Source organism: Rhinopithecus bieti, unplaced genomic scaffold, assembly GCF_001698545.2.
Source record: "Rhinopithecus bieti isolate Rb0 unplaced genomic scaffold, ASM169854v2 scaffold_5626, whole genome shotgun sequence".
NCBI lineage: Eukaryota > Metazoa > Chordata > Mammalia > Primates > Cercopithecidae > Rhinopithecus > Rhinopithecus bieti.
Window position 1 is genome coordinate 3950397 of NW_016805666.1, and position 23502 is coordinate 3973898.

The 23502-nt window shown below is 39.0% G+C and overlaps 1 protein-coding gene across 1 annotated transcript; it reads right to left on the reverse strand.

Moving 5' to 3' along the window:
• Positions 1-352: 352 nt before the first annotated feature.
• On the reverse strand, positions 353-17408 carry CLDN1 (claudin 1). The gene is made up of 5 exons (XM_017873435.1): positions 17336-17408; positions 16464-17214; positions 7338-7502; positions 4658-4742; positions 353-2930 (listed from the first exon to the last, which is right to left on the reverse strand). The coding sequence occupies exons 2-5, from the start codon at positions 16684-16686 to the stop codon at positions 2768-2770; spliced, it is 636 nt and encodes a 211-aa protein (XP_017728924.1). The 5' UTR covers positions 16687-17214; positions 17336-17408; the 3' UTR covers positions 353-2767.
• Positions 17409-23502: the final 6094 nt, after the last annotated feature.

The window sequence follows — 23502 nt, forward strand, 5'->3', positions numbered from 1 at the left end:
TCTTCCACCTTTGTGAGGAACAAAGCCACTTCAGTTTGCACAGTGCTTTACAGTTCACAAAATACCTTCCTATCTTATCATTTGTCATTTATTATTGTATGTCCCCTTTTTATAGATGAGAAAAAGTATTAAGTAACATCTCCTGGCATCCTCTTCTATTACCACCCTTGATGAGGAACTCAATTTGAGAGACATAGGGCATTCTAGTGGGTGGAACCACTCAAATTTGATAGATGGGCCAGAGGCATCATAGTTCTTTCCCAGGAACATGGTGAGTCAGATCCTATCCCAAGCCACCTCCTCTACCAAGAATGGCAATCTTACAATAAATGATTAGAAAGCAAGCCAATAATCCTTTTTTTTAAATTAAAAAACAATTTATTGAAAAAGAGTAATGCTTTATACAAATTCCCATTATAAAACCCCAAAATATCTATTGGTCTGTTTCCAGGTGTGGTAGAAGAATATAAAAATATCGAAATTGGATGAATTCTATTATAACAATTTTTTTGGTCATTTTGGGCCATAAAATTTTTTTGTAATGTTTAGTAACTGATATCCACATGGAATTACACTCACACATCATGAAGATCTACGTATGTGGCAAAAGCCATTTAAATTTTAACTTCCAGAAGCATACATTCTCAGGTTTGGAAGGCACACTAAAATGTATTAGGTCCAATTCCTCGTAAGACACGGTGGCTGACTTTCCTTGCGTAGTTTATTGTGAAGTACCATCCTAGCAGCGTCAGCTGCCAGCTAACAGCAAGAGCTCTGAGGGCATCACTTAACAGATAGCACCTTATGAGTTATTATGATTCAAAAATCTCCCTTGCTGTTGGATTTACCAACACTTAGGCTTTTATTTCTTCCCATTACATCTGCTCAGCCACAAAAAGCATTGGGCCATACTCACTGCAGAAGATAAAACTTCCTTAGAATCTTATTGGTTTAGTGCACTTAATTTTACTTCACTGTCTCATCACTTGAGAGACTGGTTAAGGCAAGAAACCCATTTCTTGTTTTTTTCTTTTCAAACATTTGAAAAGCAACACCAACACGTATGCAGTTAATTCCTCAATTCTTTCCCTTAGTGTAGCACTTTTTAAATTACAAAACCACACTTACATGTATTCTATCTCACTGGATCCCCACAACATCACTGTGAGGTGGGCAGATCAGGAATTACAAACCACCTCTTACAGATGAAGCAATAAGCGTACAGCAGCCAAATGCCTTGCTCAAACACAGACAGTGATTGATAGCACCAAGACTCAAATCCAGGTCTCCAGACACCAGTGCCAACACCCTTTCCATTACATCATCTTGCTCGAGTGAAATAGCATTCTGTACAGACTGGAAAAGTAAGAGCAGTTGTTAACGTGGCACAGAGCACAAACAACATGTCAGACACAGCTGAAAGAATGGAAATAGACTGGTAGAGAGAGGAAGGTACTGAACCACATGAAGGTGTATGTGTAGGTTTTGTTCAGTGACTTCTAAACAGCCAACTGAGCAAATAAAAACACTACATAGGCATAGTTCATGTTCAAAGAATGAGAATAATATAAACTAATTAATATTCACACTACCTCTTCTAACTGGTTAAATCATTATCTCAATTTGGCAGATAGAAAAAAGGGGTAGAAAGATTAAGTGACTTGCTTACAGCTACAGAGAGAATATTTGTCACCAGCTTATCACTCCAGAAAGTCTAGCATTTTGTTCAGACAAACAGACCACACCTTATTAGGAAGATATAAAGTACATGATAATTACATGTGGGAAAAGAAACAATTAAGGAAGGGGAACAAAAAGGTAGTTTGGGGGGATATATAACTATGAATGAGTAGCTTCATAATTCGATCAATAAAATTGTGTTAACAACACCCGGGTGAGCAGCATGCAGCTACTCAGTTGGACAAATATTTTCAAAGCAAACAAGAATGCTATGGGTCAGAGTACGAGGACTGCTTGGGAAGGTCAACAGGAATCTATCACTTTGGTCGTGCAGAAAGATTTGCCTCCAAAGTTCTGATTTGTAATAAATTCTTATTGGCTTTAGAAACTAAAATGTAGACTATGAAATGTGTTAGCTTCAGGAGATAGAAACCAGTGAAACACAGAACAAATAAGGGCTTAATAACGATGCAAGTGCTGTAAGATTATGGTAAAAAATAAAATAAGTATATGAAAAGGGCGCGCATGAAGAATTGAAAGAATTCATTCTTGGTAGATTAGGCTAGGTCTCACGGCAAAGACACTAAAAGCTGATGAAGGAGAGTAAATGATATTTGACTATTATATATGTATACATGGACAAAAAAGAAAAATATGCCAATAAACACTTTCATCCATGTGGAATTAAATACATTTACCTATTTTTAGAGATATTTTAAGTATGCTAGTATCCACATAATGAGAAGAGTATTTTACTGTCTATTTTAATAGAAAACATGTATATATACATATCTATATATATTTAAGGAGCACCCCTTCCCCCATTTGAGTATGATTACTCAACGGGAAGCAGTAATACAAATGGAAAAATCTTCCCTCCTGTATTGAGGAAAGAAGATAAAATAAGACTAAGCCATGTTTAGCAATGGGTATTTTTAACACATGGGTTTCTTTGTTCGTTTGTTTGTTTTGTAATACCATACTTCAGATTGCAATACTCAAAAGTCTAAGGTCCTAATGTTAATGATAGTATCTCAATGTCCATTTTCGGTTTGTTCCAACATGATTGTCTCCTTTTGCCTCTGTGTCACACGTAGTCTTTCCCACTGGAAGGTGCAGGTTTTGGATAGGGCCGTGGTGTTGGGTATGAGGTGGTTTTTCGGGGACAGGAACAGCAAAGTAGGGCACCTCCCAGAAGGCAGAGAGAAGCAGCAGCCCAGCCAGTGAAGAGAGCCTGACCAAATTCGTACCTAAAAGGAAAAACCCACGTGCTTGTTAATCAGTGAATTATTGGCAACTTTTCTAATACAATAAAGGAAAAAAATCAATACTTATTATATTTTTTTCATTGAAAATAACCCCTCAATATCCATTGGGAAGTACTTTAAGATTTGTGAACATATACACAAAAGAATGTTTATATTGCAGTTGTTGACAATTTGCAATAGTAGGTCAGGAAATAACACATGTAATGCCAGGTTAATTACCCAAATAATTCCAAAGACTTTTCCATATGTAGGATACTTGTAAAGCATGTTTATGTGTTTTAGAAGTAGGGTTTGGATCATGGTTCCTAGGCTGAAACTTAGCAAAGGAAGCTATATCACTAAGTAGTAATCATATTCTATTAAGAAACTGGTAGAGCATAATGGAGATAATCAGAGTGTTGAACAGATGATCCATTGATCCCAGGCACCTATATAATCTGAAATCCAAATTTTATGGTTTTGTAAAGAAAAGTTCTAAGCAGCCCATGAACCATTCTGGATTAAGCTGATCCAGGCAGATGTATTAAAGCACACTTAGGGTGGGTGGGGTATCTGTGAGTGATTATGGACAGTATGGAAGAGAAGGGTTGGTTCTATTAGTTATAAGGCCAAGTCTGAATCCTGATGCCAACTCTCAAGTGCTGTAATTCGGGGAGAGCAACTTCACCTCTCAGCCTCACTTTCTCCTCCTCTCAAAGCAGGATAATCCCACCTGCCTCAATAGACTGCTTTTAGGGTCACATGCAATCATGTAAATAATAATTGCAAAATGACTGGCAATTTATAAAGTGCTTTCCTGTGCATTACTGGTATTATGACCTTGGTGAAATTTTAGACTACTGACCTCTAGCAGTTTCTGTTCTTACATTTTAAATCTTATGGGATGGGCTCCAACACAACCATTGGAGTACGTGTTCTCCCATATGTGGGTGATTATATAAAAAGAAAAACACATCTTATCTCTCCAAACACTGAGGTTTTTCATCCATTCATCCAAGCACTCAACAAACAATAATTATATTTTAACATCCTGACTGAATGTAGTCATTAGGCATTAAAGATGTGAAGACAGTGATGAAGAGCCTCGTCTCTGATTAAAGAATGTTGTCACATGAGAGCTAAGAATCAGCTCGACTTGCACAACTTGCAGTATTAAGAAAGATGACCTTTGTAAAGCCAATTTTATAGTTGTGAAAGAACAAAACATTTCAAGGTGGTGTCTGAACATACTAAAAATGTATATCATAGCTTTACGTGTAAAAATGAACTGTTGGGAATGAAGTATTATTCATTAAGCCCTAGAGTAGTACAATTTTTCTCAATTAATCATAAACTGTGCATTAGTTACAAATAATCATAGAGTAGGTGCTGTAAACATCAGAATACACTTCAAAAAGGAAATTTCAAATATATTAACATCTTTGTTAATACCTGAAAAAAAGGGGAAAAAAAAAGAGTCCAGTATATAGTTGAAAAGTTTAGGGCTTAAAACTGTTCTACTTTGGAAGGTATTTTGTCACCAGTTCAGGCTGTTAAAGCAATTATCAAACTCATTTTAACATAAGTCACAGATCGTTTAAATTGTTTGTAGGTTTGACATAAAATTCTTGAAAGCAAATCTGGGAAATGATGGCACTAGAAGGACTTTGTAGAACATAAAAAGGGTATTTTCTCAGAAAACAAACTATTTTACGCATGAATAGCCTTACCTGGCATTGACTGGGGTCATGGGGTCATAGAATTCTTGAACAATCCTATTGCCATACCATGCTGTGGCAACTAAAATAGCCAGACCTACAGAAATTCAGAACAAAAGACTGTTAATCACCATGGAACACTGAGCCTAAATACACAAGCTGTTAAACCAAAACATATTTTGCAAGAATTAAATCTCATCAACAGTGTTGACATTTTTATTTTGGTATTAGGGAGATTAGAAGTCCAGATACGATTTATTCCAAGTACCTATTAAAATATAAAAAATACTAGGTTGGAGTTAGACAAAATTTATACATTTTATGGCATCTTGGCACAAATAATGCTTTTTTGGAAACCATTAGTCAGGTGTATGTTGTACAAAATCTCTTTTAAATATACTGTTATACATTAGGGTACTAAACTACATTTGATAAAACTATTGTCATTATTAGTACAGATGGAATTACTTGCAAAAGGGGAAGATGAAAACTCTTCTATGTTCTTGATCAAACTCAAAATTTACATTTCTGCAGAATCAAAAGGAATGCAAGCAGCTAGACAGCAGTGAGATTAGGACATGTCTCAGAATGGACCAGAATACCTGCATTACTACTGCCCCATTGGCCAAGGGAATACCTGGCATGGGTATAGACTGACCTGAGATTTGTTGAGGGTGCCACATTAGATCAATTTATGCAACCCAATCTCAATTTCCCATGGCATTTTATATTCAGTGATAGCAGATAAATAATTTAGTCAAAATCATTCACGTAATCATTTATAAGATGTATAAAATACCTCATTTTTTCTTATCAAAAAAGGTAAATAACTTTTTTATAGTAATTTTAAGCATTCAATATAGACAGATTAGACGTTTCTATGCTACTCTCTCTCCCCAACCAAAAACATAGTCCAGTGTAATTGCCACTAGACATGACAGAAAACACTATTGCTTTTGGCTGCTCAAATAGACCATGTGAATGGTCTTGAACTTGTGACCCTTACTCCTAAGAGAAGTCCCTGAAACTGGAATAGGAGTGATGCAGTCACCTGTGGGAGTTACAAGAAGGCAAGCAAAAGAAGAATGCAATGCATTCCATCCTCATCATCTTCCAAGCACTTCATACACTTCATGCCAACAATGGCCACAAAGATTACTATTCACAGCCTTTGATATAAGATTAAATTATTGGGAATAAAACACTATCCATGCCTTTTCAGACAGGAGACAGTTTTTGTTTGGGTAAACTGAGAGACTGGTCGTTTTAAACTAACCGTATCTTTAGCAAAGCCACAGATACTCTTCCTTAATTACTGGTTAAACTGATATATTATACTGGAGCAAAAGCCCCTACAAGTCTTCTGTCAAAAATAAAACAGGAAAATAAAGTCGATTCTAGTTTTTCCTATTAGTAGATTTATATAATTAATTATATCTGTTATTTAAAAATACATACTATAATATACTACATATATAATATATGCATATGATACCTAATATAGAGAACATATAGTAGTCTATGATAGCTGTATAATATATACAGAGATTATATATATAATACAGTGTACAGATATAAAAAACATATACACACAGAGAGATTATATATGTATATATATATACACACATAAATATACATACACTATAATTTTTACAATAAGCATTATTATAAAGCTTTGAAATAATGTTGTCCATGTTTTCTGACTTTGATTTTCTCAAATGACACATAATGTAACTTATCAATCAACACTTGAATTAAAAGACAGATATTTTCCTTCCTTTTTTTTTTTGGAGACAGAGTCTTTTGTTGCTTAGGCTGGAGTGCAGTGGCGCAATCTTGGCTCCCTAGTTGAGGTGATTCTCATGCCTCAGCCTCTGGAGTATATGGAATTGCAGGCATGCAACACCACACCCAGCTAATTTTTGTATTTTTAGTAGAGATGGGGTTTCACCATGTTGGCCAGGCTAGTCTCGAACTTCTGACCTCAGGTGATCTGCCCTCCTCAGCCTCCAAAAGTGCTGGGATTACAGGCGTGAACCACCACACCTGGCCTAAAAAACACTTATTTGTTTTCAATGGAAAATATAATATCATTATTTTACCAAAAAAATTTAAAAGTATTTCTGTATTTTTTTTTTCTTGCCTTAAACTGACCATTCCAACAGGCCACCTCTACTCCAGTTGGCCTTTCTTTTCGTTGGTCTATGGGTACATCCTGTTTATTCTCGAATTCGATCTGCCCAGCTGGAATGCTGTCCTTATTTTTCTCCAATAAACCCAATCCTTCCATCCCTCACAGACCTGAAGGGTTCACATATTCTTGTGTTTTCTCTCACTACTCCCCATCTTTTCCACATAGTATCTGTGGAGACAACATAGGAATTTTCTGAATTACATGAACTTCCTCCTTAGCGTTTGCTAAATAGTGAACAACTTTCTACACTGTAAGAGACTGGTTCTAACAAACCAGTTGCCACTTGAAACTTCAACCAATAGACCTGTCAGATGTGAGCAGAGCTCTCAAATTTTCATTTGGTTTGTGTTTGAGAACATGAAAGTCAACGGGACTTCAGGTCTATGTTTGCAGTTTGCCTTAGAGACTGAAATCAAGTGTAATGAATCCAACGTAATAGATTTCAAATCATACTAGGGACAGATTAGTAAGGTGAAAGCAAGGCACAACCTCTATTACCTGCAAGAAGAAATATCACGCCCCCAATGACAGCCATCCTCATCTTCTGTACCTCATCGTCTTCCAAGCACTTCATACACTTCATGCCAACGGTGGCCACAAAGATTGCTATCACTCCCAGGAGGATGCCAACCACCATCAAGGCACGGGTTGCTTGCAATGTGCCTGGCAGAAAACATTTTAAAACATGTGAAATATGCTTGGACCAACAAGAGAAAAATGGAAGAAGACCAAGTATATGTCACTGTTGTAAGGAAGAGAGAAAACTGGACTAGGAATCTAGAGACGCCAGTCTTACTGGTATTTCCACTGATAACCCAACATACAGTATCTTCTCCAGAAAAACAAATGCTGGGCTGGATGATGAAAAAGAGATCCCTCCACTCCAACATTTTATGTTTTCAACATTAAATTCAAAATCAACTGGAAAAATAATTAATGATCTAATTGAATAGGGTTAGCTGAACTAATACATATTTGTTTTTTACTAAGGGATTTTAATCCTTGCTAAGATAATTTTAAGTAACAATCATATATACGATCCTGGATGTTAACTATTTGTAATCAAAATGGTTTTCAGTATATCTTTGATATTAGTTACCAGCTTTACACCCCAATCAGCAAGCTTCAGAAAAACTGGGTGAATTGGAGGATAAAAAATAAATGTTTTATAGATTATCATGACTGGATAAGCAATATTCATATTTCCAGTGATGTGAATAGGAGGAGTAGGGGAGAATATAGAAGTCATTTTCTTAAAACAAAACAAAATAACCTTTGAGATGTTATCTTGAAACATAGTAGTAGATTCTTATTCAAAGATATCACCAGTTTTTAAAGCTATTTAAGCTGTGATGTTGTAAAATAACACACGCAATAATTCAATGTAGTGTTTCTCAGGATTCCATTTTTTTCTCATTCCCCATTATTATTTTTGGTGTACTAACTCGTGAGCAAATAAACAGGGTCAAGTTTGAGAGATTATCAATATGTTTCTTAAAGAGTAAAAGCTTGATTCATTGTGGCATAAAGGCACGGACTTTTAAATATGAACTGAAACTATGCTGGTTAGAAGATTTTGTTTAAATTCTAGATTTATGTCCTCTTTTAATTAAAGATCACTATATTACTGACAGTGATAATATGTGACAAGTACTTTTTGCATATATAAGTATTTTTCAGCTTTAATGAACTATGCTATCTTGAGCAAGAAACTTAGTATTGTTTGGAATAATATTTCAATTATATAAGTAAAATGTAAATTATATCTTTATCCAGTGGATTGGAACAATTAACTCCTTGATGGTCTTTAAAAGTGACTGAGATGTTGGAAAGGTTTTGTATCTCAATGTCTAATTAGGCCTAGGCTTAACCTTAATATCATCAAGATTGAGAACTTAGGTTACCAATCATAACTGAAGCTAAATAGTTCTAAAACTTCCTTAAATCTTGATTTACTGATTATCTGTCTTTGCTATAACCAGAAAATCTATGATAAAATTATAGTAATCTCTTTCTTTTTCTTTTTTTCCTTTTCTTGAGACAGGGTCTCGCTCTGTTGCCCAGGCTGGAGTGCAGTGGTACAATCTCAGCTCACTGCAAACTCCGCCTCCAGGGCTCAAGCGATTCTCATCCCACAGCCTCCTGAGTAGCTGGGACTACAGGCAGGAGCCACCATGCTGGGCTATTTTTTTGTGGGGGAGGTATTTCAGTAGAGATGGGTTTCACCATGTTGCCCAGGATGGTCTCGAACTCCTGAGGTCAGGTGGTCCACCCACCTCGGCCTCCCAAAGTTCTGGGATTACCAGCATGAGCCACTGCACCTGGCCATAATCTCTTTCTAGAAGTATCAAAGGTATTGTTTACAGTATTTGAGAGATATTTTGGAAGCCAAGGTAAAGTTTTACTTGATTTCATTTAAAAATAAAAAAGAGACTTCCTGATTCCCCTCACACACTGACCTCCTCATAAGCATGTATGAGCGCACATGCACACTGACCCACACACTTATATCAAGACTCCAGGTGGCAGAGGGACTGCTGGATCAAAACACATGTTCCATGGACCACAGATTTACCAGGAAGGAACTGAAGCTGCTTGTAAGGTTATTACGCAACTTTTTGCTTGGAATCACAAGCCATACTGTGGTATGAAGAGGAAAGTACCAAGCACTCCGTGGTTAAGGTATTTCCTCTTTCTGAGGGATGGTTTTTGCAAAGGCTATCATTATTGGAAAATAACAAAATAACTAAACCCATACATAACACAGATTTCAGATGTGATCCTAAGATAACACGTGGAAGGAAAATATTTCAGGCAGAGATATGCTGGAAGAGGAGATGCTGAAAGTAACAAACATGATCCATGTCTGGAGGATAGGGAAACCACATATCTCAGTTTGCCTGGAACAGTCCTAGCTCTAAAGTTGAAAGTCTTACATCCTTAGAAGGTCCTCAGTCTTGGACAAATTGGGAGAACTGGTCACCCTAATGTAGGATGATAGGATGTGTAAAGTAAAACAAAGTTTAGCAAGGTGGACAGAAGGCATATGTCATGCAGAGCTTTGCAAATTAGGGTAAGAAGTTTGGATTCTATTCTAAGTATAATCAGAAGTCATATGATTGTCTTGAGAAAGGGGCGACATGATTTTTACTGTCAGTATAGAGATCACACAATCAATAAATATTATTTCTATGATAGCCCTTCCAGCATCCAGCATCTTATATTTCACAGCCTCCTCCGTTTTATTTTTTCATAAGTACTCTTTTTCAACCTTTTATTGATCATTTTTTATGTTTTTTCTGATCTTGCTCCAAGTTTTTCTCTTTGTTCAAGTTGTGGGGCTGCAAACTGGACCCAGTTTATATAATAATCACACTGATCTTTTCTTCAAGTAAAAACAGAAGGTCACTCGTCCAGCAGGTCTGAGCACTTAGATCACAGGGTAGTCTTCAAGAGAAGTCTAACCGGGCATCAATCTCATGAGTCAGACTGTGTAAAACTATTGATCTCCCAGGCTAGGAACACATGTGCATAAACTACTCCAGGGCCTTTACTGCACCCACCTGGAATATCTAATATTCACATTTTTAATCTCTAAGTTTTTGCCCATTAAGTTCTCAAAGAAAACACATTTGATGCATGTCAAATCTGTCTTGCCACTTCATCTACAAAGTGTTCTTTCCAAGGGGCTGGGGACTAATATTCTGTTCTGTGATTGCTAATAAACCTACCAGGTTTCCTTTCTCTATAGAATAATATATTATTTGCATAATACACAAAAGTAATGGAGAAAATGAAAACACAATATTTAAAATTGCATAAACCATAGAAATGAGATCCTGTTTTGTTTTTTAAAATGTCATTTTGCAAAGTAATATTTTCACTTATATCCTGTCAACCATTGACTTATAAAATTTATTTGTATGTTCCAATATTAGATTTGCATCAAACCCAAAATCTTACTTTACTTCATTGGAGACATTTGGATAAATTCTTAAGTATAGTGATATGTGAGGAAAATGCAAAAATAATCTACACATGCAGTCACGCACAAAAAGCTGAGAATTAAAACAGCACGAAAGCTCACAAGCAAGGCATAGGTAATGATATATTACAAGTCAAAGTTAAGCAACTATTGTGTTACAAGTTACAAGTGTTTTATGTGCAGATCAAATCTAAATTGCACAGTTTTAAGCTGGAACCAGATGAATACCTTCACATCATAGAAGTGTTTTAAATCAGAGTTGTAAAGTATGTAATTGTGAACTCCTGGATGATTTGAATCAGATATTTATTCCTATTTCCATCTAAAGCACCAAGCACAGTACTTGAAAAGTCACATGGATTTATCAAATTTCAATAAATTTAAATTAGAACATGTCTTTATGCTTTAAAAAACGGTACCAATATGATAGATAAAAATACTTATTCTCTTTTGTTTAGCTTAATTTTTGAAATAATACTGAGAAACACCTCCCTTGAGAGCCTGGTATGCTAAAATCTTGCTGCCAAAAGCAAGACTTAGCTTAGGTCACTAAAAACTAGAAACTCATGCAGATAATACAAATTGTACTTTTTGCTTAGTTTGATCTATTTTTTAAAGATCTAATGAGCATCTAACGAGCTTCAAAGCTGAAGTTTTGTTTTGTTTTTCCCTAATGGAATGATGAGTGGCAGAGCAGAGAAGTTAAGAGGGATGTTTGAAAGCTATAAAACAACATTTTGGATGAGATAGATACAGTATAGCCTTGCAATATTAACTTTGAATTGGTTTGATTAGAACAAACCTATGAACAAACATATTCCTTTTCTCGCCTCTTAAATTTGCAGCTAACTCTGCAATATTATGACCAATGACTAAAGTTGTCTATGGAGAACCTGGTGAGCAAACATTAAAAAAATTATACTATTTTTTCTCGTCATTATTCAGCAGGAAACAGAGAAGGCAGTCTTTTAATTATGTTTAGCTAGACTGATAATCTTGAGATTAAAGACCCCCGAAGGAGTTCTCACCATTTTCAACCTGAAAGTATAATTAAAAGTAAATATGAAGATCTCTACTTATGAGACAAGAAGTGAGTTGGAAGTTACTGATCTACTACAGTTAGGTTAATCAACAAATGTGTAGAAAGACATATATGGAATTTTTCTAAAGCTTTAAAGTCTTGCTATACAAGCAGTAGAATCTACTATCAATACCAGACATTGTTTATGCTATTTTCTAGCCATATTACCTTAGGTTCTATATATCATAAACAAAATATAGTCATCTCTTGGTATACAAGGGTGATTGGTTCCAGGACCACCCACAGGTAACTAAATCTGCACATGCTCAAGTCCTACAGTTGATCCTGTGGAAGCCTTGTATACAGAAAGTCAACCCTCCCTACATGCAGGCTTTGGACTCTCAGATACTGTATTCTTCATCCGTATTGGTTGAAAGAAATCCACCTGTAAGTGAACCCTTGCTGTTCAAACCTGTGTTGTTCAAATGTTGACTGCAGATTCCAATTCTACCTCATTCCCACATCGTCTCTCTTTGCATCTGTAGTTGCTTAATTAGTATTAAGTGAATAAATGAACTGATGATTGGGTGACTAGAACAAAAATACTGTACTTTCTTCTCCCCTGCAATTAAGTGAACTCAACACAGACCGTCACAGAATTGTACTCCCCTGGCTTTTTTCCATATTAAATCTTCTACTCTTACTGAAGTTCAACGTTTCATAAAAGTCCTAATCATTAGCATTTCCCGCTTATTGGTGTGTGAGGTGGTGGTCACCAGATGTGACCTCAGAACATCAGCAAAATCAGGAGTGAAAATGATCCTGGATGAGGCAGGATGTACCACTTTTCAGGATGTCCTCAGAAGTTTTGCTACCTTTCCCGTTTGTGTGTTTCTTCGAGAAATTTTCGCAGCATTAAGTTGATGCTTCTATATTACCTCCACTATACTTCCTTAATCACTCCAATTAAGGAAACCTAAGCTATGTGACTTGCCTCTTCCTCGTCAATCACTGAAGGAATAACAAAGAATGCTGGCACTGGAAGGCGCCTTAGAACTCATCTTAGCTGCACCATCCTTAACTGCAAGAATAGGGCCTGGCTTGCATCTGTTGAATGGATAAATGAATCATGGATTCATCTCCCCATTCCTCCCACTCTGCCCTGTTTTATAAGTGGGGTAACTACCTGAAACCAGGGAGATCACGTGGTTCACCATTATACACCTGGCTACTTAGTGCCAAACCATAGTAAGAATAGAGAACTTCTGATCTCAAGCCTAGATTTTTGTTTCAACTTCCACTATTCTAAGAGTCAGAACCGATTGATGAAGTACATCTGAACACCAATGATCCTTTGAGTACCCTCGGTTCAGCAGGCATAAAGCGTCTGGAGAAGCATAAATAGGTGCCCTCCTCTCCACTTAGGCTTCAAAGACTGTCCAAGTCAGTGATTTTGTTTCTCTGATGGAGCCTGACATCATGGTGAGAGTGCTGGGAAACCTCACAGCCACCAATACTCATTAAGCACACCTACACACATGTGGATTCATGCAAAGCAAGTTAAACAGGCTAGATGAGCTTATAAACAAATTACAGAATCTCAGGGTTCGCTGAGATTGAGAGAGAGTCTAGCCTAACCTCCCATTTGTCTGGTGCTTGGATCTTCCCTACAACATTCCTTCAAAATGCTTATTTATTCTCTGCTTGCACACCTCCCACCATGCAGCCTCCTACAGCAGCCCAGTCTTTGGACAGCTCTAGCTATTAAAGTCAACTAAGACGAAACAATTAACCAAGTACATAAAATTGGTGCTAGTGTCCTAAAAGTTTGAGAATTAGATGAAAACAAGGCAAGAGGTACAGGTGACTCAAGAAACGTCTACTGCAACTGTATCTGGCACTTTTTGTATATTCCACCTTTCAGCTACAAGAATGCCCAGGGTCAATAAAATCTCATACTTTGGATGAAATGGAAATTGTATCAGCCATTGTAAAACTACAATACACAATGTGACATTTGTTTCCCCCAGGAAGTTCCTCAGTTACATTTTTATAAACTGCTTGGCAAGAACTAAAAGAAGAAGACTTGCTGTATCTCATTTTGTATTTACTGTATGCACTATTAGCACACTGTATTCCTTCAGCCACTTTATGAAGGTCATATGCTTTTCACAACCTACCCTACATAAACCACGGAAACAAGAGATTTTAATACCTCCAGTGCTAAAGCCTTGGCAAAGCCCTGCATCTGGGCTCGAAGACAAGTGTTCCTACTGGGAAAGACAGCAAGGTACAATTTCAGGAAACCCACAGCTAAGCTTTTCACCTAAACACACTTAATGAAATGCAGCTTTTTTATGAGGGATACTGCTTAAATATACACACATAACCCTTTTCATCTCTACATGTAACAAAAGTATCCCAAAACCAGCCAATGAATCACCATCCCAGATCTCTACAGCTGGTGGGCGTAAACACCACTGCTCAGGCAGAGAAATGGAGTAAGGTTTCCTGGACTCCATCCAGAAGCATCCCGTGAGTCATGGCAGGTTAGAAGAGAAAACCTGTGAGTCCAGGGTCCCTCTTCTGAGAATGGGTTTTGAGAGAAAGGTGTAAGCCACACCTTGGATAAACTATGGCTTTAAGTAAAACAAAAATGGATTCTGATCTGGAGTTTAAAAAAAAAAAAACTAGGACGGCATCTCTAAAGTGTATGTGGGGGAATAGGTATTTAGTCCTTTCACCACAGTTTTAAAAACTGTAATAACTACATTAACCAAAAAATGTAAGTAAAACATTTTAACACATTATCATGTGTAAGGATAATCCCTTTGAGTTTTTACAACATGGATCAATCTGATTTCATTTGGTCATTTCAGGAAAGTTAAAAGAAAACCTATTTAAAGATGTTGAAAAGGAACTATTTTGATCAGAGGAACAAAGCTGACAGTGAGGCCTCTCTGGAATTGTCCTTAGAAACCTCCACCTGCCAATTCCTTAACGTGCTACCTAAAATGCCTGACACCGTTTCCTTAAATATATTTATCTTTCCATGGAGAAATTCAATAATTATTACCTAATTTTTCACTTTATAAGCACAAATATAACCCATGAGGGCAATGAGCAACACATAATTACTAAACTTAGAGATTAGTTTTGGTGTAAAGAAGTCCTAACATGGGAACCTTCAGAAGCTGAAATCATAACACTCAAAACGACCATGCACATTGACTGAGCCAATGCCACAGGTATTCAAGGTGTTTAAACAGATGTGGAACAGGTTTAATAGCTGTAAACTATATGGCTTTTGATATACACTATTAAAAGTTGTCCTTTGCTAGGAGGTAGACAAAACAAGTTAAGTAAACTTGAACAATGCCAACACTTTCCACCCTTAGCACACAATGGGGGCTAGTGGGCAGTCACGTTTATCTAGGCAAAGACTAAGGGACCTTTTCTTCAAGTGAGTTAAAGGCTATAACAGACACATGATATAAGACAAGTAATGTGATTTCTCAAGGAAGATACTCCAGCCATGAATCATTATTACCTAAGTAAACGGGAATTTAATGATTTTTCTGACAAATCACTCAAAACCTTTAATTAAAAAAAGTAAAAAATTATCCTATTATCCTTCTCCCCACCATCCTTAAAAATATGTCCCTCTATACAATCCTTTCCAACGTGACAAGGGGTCACTGAACATCCATTACACAGAAATTCCTTTGTGGAAGATGGAAACCTAAGGAAGACCCACCTCTTTTTTCTCTCTCACTGCCTTCCATTCCCAGCTGACCTCTGATTTCATCAGCTATGACTAGTTTGCTGCATTTCCCTTCAGTGCCTTTACTTTTCCCTTTGTATTATGTTGGGCAGGTTATTTAGAACTTTTGTTGACAGCCTTCCCCCACCTGCCACCAACCTTCTCTTTCCAAGATAGAACTACACCATCAGCCGCCACTGAAGACCTTGGGTCTAAAATTAAAACTTTGGGGAATCTCAAGCGGCTTTTCCAGAGTCTTGCAAGGGGCCTCCTTGCACTAACTAGATCTTACACATTAAAAGAATCATCCTCAAGTATGAGTAGAAGACACTTAGGACATTTCAAGTAGGAATGTAAATTTTACTATGAAAAATCATAGTAAAGGTTACAAAAATTATATCTCATACTTGAGGATTATTTATTTAAGCTTGCACACTTGAGAAGTTACCAGGCTCCAAACTTTTTAAACCATCCCATTTTCTTGTCTGAACCCTACCAATCCTCAATTTACCCCAGATCTCAGAATGCCTAGGAGAGGTCTCAGAGCTCAAGTTCAAGTTTAGCCTTCACTCCCTCCATCTCGACCCACCAGCATAGAAATTTAGGATGAAGCCACACCTAGAGTGGCAGAAAAGTGTCACCCAGGGGGTTTTAGGCAAAACTAGAGCTTATGCCTGGGCGTCCCTTTTCTCAAACCAGGATTCTCTTAATTTCCTTATGACAGAGCACATGATCAGAAGACTTAATCAACTGAAGACTGATAACCATGGAATCACACAACAGAATGAGGCCGTAAGGGAGCTGCAGGGGGACTGGGGCCTCTGGACGGCGGCTGTGAGGTGGGGGTGCACTCACTGTTCAGATTCAGCAAGGAGTCAAAGACTTTGCACTGGATCTGCCCGGTGCTCTGCGACACGCAGGACATCCACAGCCCCTCGTACATGGCCTGGGCGGTCACGATGTTGTCGCCGGCATAGGAGTAAATCCTCCACTGGGGCAGGGCAGTGCTGACGATGGCGCCGATCCATCCCAGGAAGGCGAGAATGAAGCCCAAAAGCTGCAGCCCCGCGTTGGCCATGACTCGCTCGGCCGCCCGCGCTGGCTCAGGGGTGGCAGGTGCAGAAGGCGGAGAGTTTGCAGGTGCGCAACGCGAGCTCCCGAAGGTGGCTGGGCCCCGCGGAGGAAGTTAAAGCGGGGAGCCCTGCTCGCTGCGCCGCCGCTGGAGACGCTCTGGGTCCGGGTTGGGGTCCGGGGCCGGAGCGGCGCTGGAGTCTGGATACTAGAAGCTGCAGTTGCTCCCAGGCTCAGGAACTGAGACGCCAAACCGCTGGGCGCCGCGATTTAAAGCAGCTCCGCCCGCCTCAGCACCGGCAGCCGGGGAGCGCCCCCTGGCGGTTTCAGGGCGGCTCACCGAGAGGGCGCCGGGAGCGCCGGGTTGGGGGAACACGGGGCTGGCGGCGTGGGGACCATCCCGCAGGGCCAGGCGCTACAGCTGCGTCCCTGCTCGTTTTCCCTGGTGGATTTTCCCGCTCCTGTCAGGCGTTTCACGCTTTTCATTCATTCACTCCAATTATCCAAAAATTACTCTGCACTGTACCTGTAAATCCTAAAAACAAAGATGAAAAAATGAGCCCTCAAGAGCTGCAGTTTTAGGTTTAATACCTTTTCCTAATATCTTATTAAAAGGCATTTCCACCCAACTCCGCATCTCCTCCCCCATCACACACATTTCTCTCTCCTTTACTTGGCTTCCTCCCCCTTCTCCTTTCATCTCTCTGCTCCCTTCTGTCAAGATCGTTCCATCACTTGTCTCTGCAAGGGAGAGATCTTTACACTCTACAGATTGGGAAACAGACCCAGAGAGCAACATGATTTACACACACACGCACGCGCGCGCGCGCGCGCGCACACACACACACACACACACACACACACAGCATACCCAATACTTGGCTCCTCTCCCAATCTGCTTTCCACTACATATGAAGTTGACCCAAAAATATCCCCTTTGATCTATGATTGTCCTTTCTGATGTATTATTGTCCTTACGAAAATGCAGCCTAGCCCTCCCCCGCCAAACACCAACCTCCTCCCCCCAGCAGTTATGTCTTAGAGCAGCAATTCACTGTCAGAGAGACCTGGTCGGTGCCCCGCCCTCCCTGAAAGGTGTGAATTTTGTGAGTTATCACATGCTGTTCGTCACAGGTGAGGGCATGTAAACAGCGTTTCCCCAGTGGAAGAAGGACTGGGCTGGAGTTGAGGAAGTCTGGGCTCTGGTTCCAGCTTTCACGGTGACTGGCTATGTCACCCCTCCGGTTTCGGTCTCGCTGGGACTGTAGGTTCCCTCTGTGCTTCTCTAAAGCTTCCTTGTTTGTAGTTAGAAGTGCTGTTGTGGCTAGGAATGATTGAAGTGTTTTCCCAACTGCTTTTTGTGCGTGGTGCGAGTGTGGTGGGAGGGGAAGCTTCTATGGTTTTAGTAAAAACAGAAGTGCCTTGGAAGCAGAAATAAACATATTAAGGAGAAAACAAGATATACCCTTATATACCATGGCAACTGCTAGTGGGTGACAGAGAAGGAAAGGTGCAAATGCTCAAGGTGGGAATGGGAGGAAAGGCCAAGCCCCACCACCTTCATTTCCATCTGGCTCTCCCTGGATGCCTTTCGTGTAGGCTTACAACTGAAGGACTTGGCCGTGCTAGGATTTGGGGACATGCACCGAAGAATGTAAAACAGGAGTTAGATGAAGACATTTAATTTGGACTAAGATTAACACAGTGAATGCTGTCTTTCTCCTATCAGCTGTTTAGGGCAAGACCATGTCCCTGTTGTATCCCAGGGTTTGGGCCTGCAGTCAGTACTACTTTCTAGGTCTCGGTGGATGTTCTGTGGGTGCCTGTCAGTGTGGATGAAGATGTATCAATCACATTTGATTTTGTAAAAATTCCCTGATCAGAGAAGGCACTAGAATTTGCTGTAGGACTAGAGCAGTACCATGTGAATCGCATAATCTCATTTTCCTTTTTTTGTTCCAAACATTTAAGAATTAAAACTGTTATTGAACACCCAGGCACGGTGGCTCAGGCCAGGCGCAGTGGCTCACACCTGTAATCCCAACACTTTGGGAGGCTGAGGCAGGTGAATCACTGGAGATCAGGAGTTCAAGATCAGCCTGACCAACATGGTGAACCCCATCTCTACTAACAATATAAAAATTAGCTGGACATCGTGGTGGGCACCTGTAATTCCAGCTACTTGGGAGGCTGAGGCAGGAGAATCGCTTGAACCCTGGAGGCGGAGGTGGCAGTGAGTCGAGATCGTGCCACTGCACTCCAGCCTGGGCAACAGACCAAGACCCCATCTTGATAAATAAATAAATAAATAAATAAATAAATAAATAAACAAACAAATAAAGGACATTATCTGAGTTCTGAGTCCAGTAAATATATTTGTGCACAGGCCCTTTTAATCTGCATTAGGACTTGTTTCTATCAACCTACAATTAGCAGGGAATTAGAGGGATGAGTTCTGTGGTCAGCAGGGTCCTGTGTTTTTGTTTTGTATTTCAGGTCTGTGTGAGACGGATTACTTCACTGCCCTCAACCATGTTTGTGAGGCTGAGGTGAATCCTGTTTGCTTCACTGTGATTCAGGCCCGTCTCTAGGCAGCCTTAATCCTGTCTAGTTTTCTGCTCCTGGCTTCAGTGCAGATGACAGGTGAGATAATGGCTCAGCATAAATCTATCAACTCAAGAGGAAAACAGCTTACAATCACTGGCCTTTCCTATATGAAACATAAACACTAAAGGCAGCACTGAGACCCAGAAGGCTCTAGAAAGGCTGGCAATGGTATGGTAAGTGTCCTAGCCTGTTGAGTAGTAAAATCTGCTATGTACCCTCAGACAAATTGCTTATTTTCTTCCTCAGTTTCCCTACCAATAAAAGTTATGGGGTTTATTTCTGAAAGTCACCCAGGTGTGAAGCTTTATGACTCTAAGTAATGACAGTTGGCACTTGTTGCTGTATATTTTCATCAATGTTGAGGTCAGAGTTTTATATGTTATCTCTACGTGCAGGTAACAGACACAGAGAGGTCAGGTTGCTTATCCAGAGTCATATTGACTATGACAGTGCTGGAATTCCAAACTATATAATTCGACCCTGGTGCCCATGCCTTTAACTGCTCTCTCATAGTATTTCTCTGTGTGACCCAAATCAATTGAGGACAATATTTTTTTTCTTCTTTGGAAGAGCTTAGACATACTTATCATGTGTTTCTTGCTCCAGGCAGTGGCAAGATATTTTACTCTGTGACTGTCTCTTCTCAGTATCTGTTGCAGCCCACTGAGAATTTATACCCTGGGGATTTAGAATCGTGGCAGAAAGTTGTTGCTGTTGAGGAGGAAGACATGTGTAAAAACAGCAAGTAGCCTACTGGTTTATTCCATGTGCTTCTGTGCCTGATGCTTGGGCTTCGCCATGATCTCGAGAACCAGTAATAAGTAGAAGAGATACATGCAGAAAAGATGGAAACAAAGGTAAGACTACGAGTGTCAGAAGAGAGTGTAGACAAAGAACCAAGCCTCTAAGAGGCAGCATGGCAGACTCTCAGAAATGGTTAATGATGACAGTAAGAAAGACATTGGGATGTAAATTTTTTTGCTTAGTGTTATGTATATGTTAATATTGACTTTTCAGAGCTTCGTAAGTGGTAAAAGCAGAACCAATGAACACATTACTAAGTAAGCAACCTGCTGTACAATTACTTAGGGCTTGAGGAAAGGATCAGAGTACAAATATTGTAAAAATTTGACATGAAATTTAGTATTAAAACATACAGGTTACTAAAAATACATTGCTGTGTGACTGACACAACCTTTTAAAATGGCCCTTTTGAAACTCCTTGGGGTCTTTGAGAGGGTAGTGAGGGGTAGTGGTCAAAAGCACAAACCTTTTGAACCCTATTTCTGCCACTTAAAGTAACCTTGAGAAATTTGCATAACATCCTTCTTGTGACTCACGCTTTTTCTTTTGAATGGCTCAGACCCTGGTGCTGTTATGAACATTAAACAAGTTCATACATATACATTATTTAGAATAGTAGCTGGTATACAGCAAGCATACACGAAACAGTGCTTATTATTTCAAGCAGATCAGATACATTTAATTTCTAATCCTGCCATTTGCAAATGATCCTCATGTTTGTGCAGAAGGACTCTTTCATGCTTCAATTGTTACAATCTCACTTAATGTCATAGTTAAATCATAGTGAAAAGATAAGCAGTTTCTCTAGAACAAAGACACAACGTTGTGTTCAGAAAAAGAAAAGGCAGCAATGGCATAGATATGAGCTTTAAACGAGATTTCTGGGTCCCCTCTCCAAGCCTGGCAACGTTTCCCCTCCTAGCCCTGGATATTTTCCTGGTTAGGACTAATGCCTTGAAGGGTTCTTCTAAGGAGGGGTTGGTCAAGAGGAAGAATGGCGATGTGAGGTCAAATGACTCTCACAGGCCTGCAAGAATCTTTAGAGGGTAATGAGAGAAAAACAAACAAAACCTCAGTTTGATATTTTTATTATCAAGTATCTCCCTTGTTTTCATGGAACATAAAACTTCCCCCATAGGTTCCCCCCTTAACTCCTAGCCTAGCAGGTCCATCTCTTCAGAGAATTTGGGAGGGGATGACATTTTAGCCATAAAATCTTCTATTTCAGTCATAAAAGGTTACTTTGAAACAAGTTAGTGAAGGGCTATTCCTTTTATTCCTTTACTTGTGTCATTTGGGAAGATCCTTTTATCTTAAAGATGCTAGAAACATTCAACTTATTTGAACAAGAGTCAAGGTCAAATGGGTAATATTTTACTTGAAATCTCTTTATTATAACACTAGCTTTATTAGTGAGGGTTCTCCAATGAATAGACTATATATGTGTATTTGTGTGTTTGTGGAGAGAGAGAGGAGAGAGAGAGAGAGAGAAAGGGAGAGACAGAGATTTATTATAAGAAATTGGCTCATTCAATTGTGGGAGCTGCCAAATTCAACATTCATAGAGCGTTCCAGCAGGCTGAAGACTTGAATAGGAGTTGATTTCGCAGTCTAGAGTCTGAAATTTTTTAGTCTTCTGGAGAATTCCTGCTTTTCTGGGAAACCTCAGTATTTCCTTGATTGAATTAATCCCATCAAATTACAGAGGGTAATCCATTTTATTCACAGTCTACTGATTTAAATGTTAATCACAACTAAAGAATACAGCCACATCTGGGCTGGTGTTAACCTAACATGTGGACGCCATAGCCAAGTGGACACATAAAATCAATCATCACACTCACTAACACTCTGATTATTTAGATTCTAAGGGCTTTACTTGTATAAACTTACTTAGTGCTCAAAAAAGCCACTGAATTAGATAACTGTCAATACAGATGAGAGAAGTGGGGTATGAGTAAGTAAAGTATTTTATCCCAAGTTACACAAGTAGCAAAAAGCAGGGTTGGCCTCCAAACTCAGTTGTTCTGGCTCTTGATCCAGAAAGCTTATGCGGTGTGCCATCCTACTCCCGAAGCAAATGTTTATCGTTTACCTCCTTTGTAACTCTCCAAAGTTACAACTACCTAGTACAGTGATACCCAAAGACTGCATCCTCACCAAGCCTCCAAATCAGAGTCATATCAGAGTGAATAGGAAGTACTCAGTAAGTGAGGGGTAACTAATTGAATTAGTGAATAGATGGATGAACTGATAGAGGAAGAATTGCTCATCTTTATTATAATCCAAGGCGCTAGGAACACTGTAGGGAGTGAAAACAGTTTTGACTCTCAAGGAGATCTTCCTTGTTTTTTTGTGTGGAGAACATATCAAAGCAGAAATAAGTAGCAGTACATGAAGATCATAATTTTTTGAACAGGTGTGGTGGCTCATCCCTATAAACCCAACAGCTTGGGAGGCCAAGGTGAGAGAATTACTTGATCGCAGGAGCTCGAGACCAGCCTGGGCAACATAGTGAGATTCCATCTCAATACAAAAAAAAAAAAAAAAAAAAAAAAACAATAGCTAGACATGGGTGGCATGCACCTATAGTCCCAGCAACTCGGGGGGCTGAGGTGGGAAAATCACTTTGGCTTGAGAGATGGAGGCTGTAGTGAGCTGTGATCATGCCACTGCACTCCAGCCTGGGTGACAGGGTGAGACTTGTCACACATGCAAAAATGATCTTAATTTTTAATACCTTGATCTTTGAGATAAGACAGAATCTAGGATATGATACTACTTTCTCTCTCCATTAGACATGATGTTAGATAAGCTAATTAATCTTTCTATGCCTCATTTTCTCCATCTGTAAAAGAAAATAAATATGTGTATCTCACAGTGTTGTGAGAAGTAAACAAAATTGATTGAGGTAACTTATGGATAATGCTAAATCCTGTATCTGGAACTTGGAAAGTGTTTGATAAATGATAGCAGTACTTTGAGACCCTGAGTGAGGATTCCATTTCCAAGGAGTAGAATGTGGTAAGCTGACTGTGACTTGGTCATGCTGAACAAAATATTTGAACTCAACTCCCAGTTACATAAGGGAGAGAACATTCTAGGTTAAAAAACACATATATACATATAAATAGAGAGCAGTGTTACAAACCAGTGAGGTGCATCTCAGGTTTGACCTGAATGTGCATTTTGTTTGAAGTGCTCAGTAATTTTCCAAAAACTAAATTAGTTTTAACTTTGAAAAATTGAAAGATTTCCCTAAAAATCTACATTCTCTTTTGTTTAGAATAATTAAAAGAGATGGCAATACTATGCAGCTCTATGGTTTCTGATTTCTCCATAGTATCTGCTATTTCTACTTTGTTCATTTATGTTACTTCTCTGGGCCCTGTAGGCATTTGGTGCAATATAT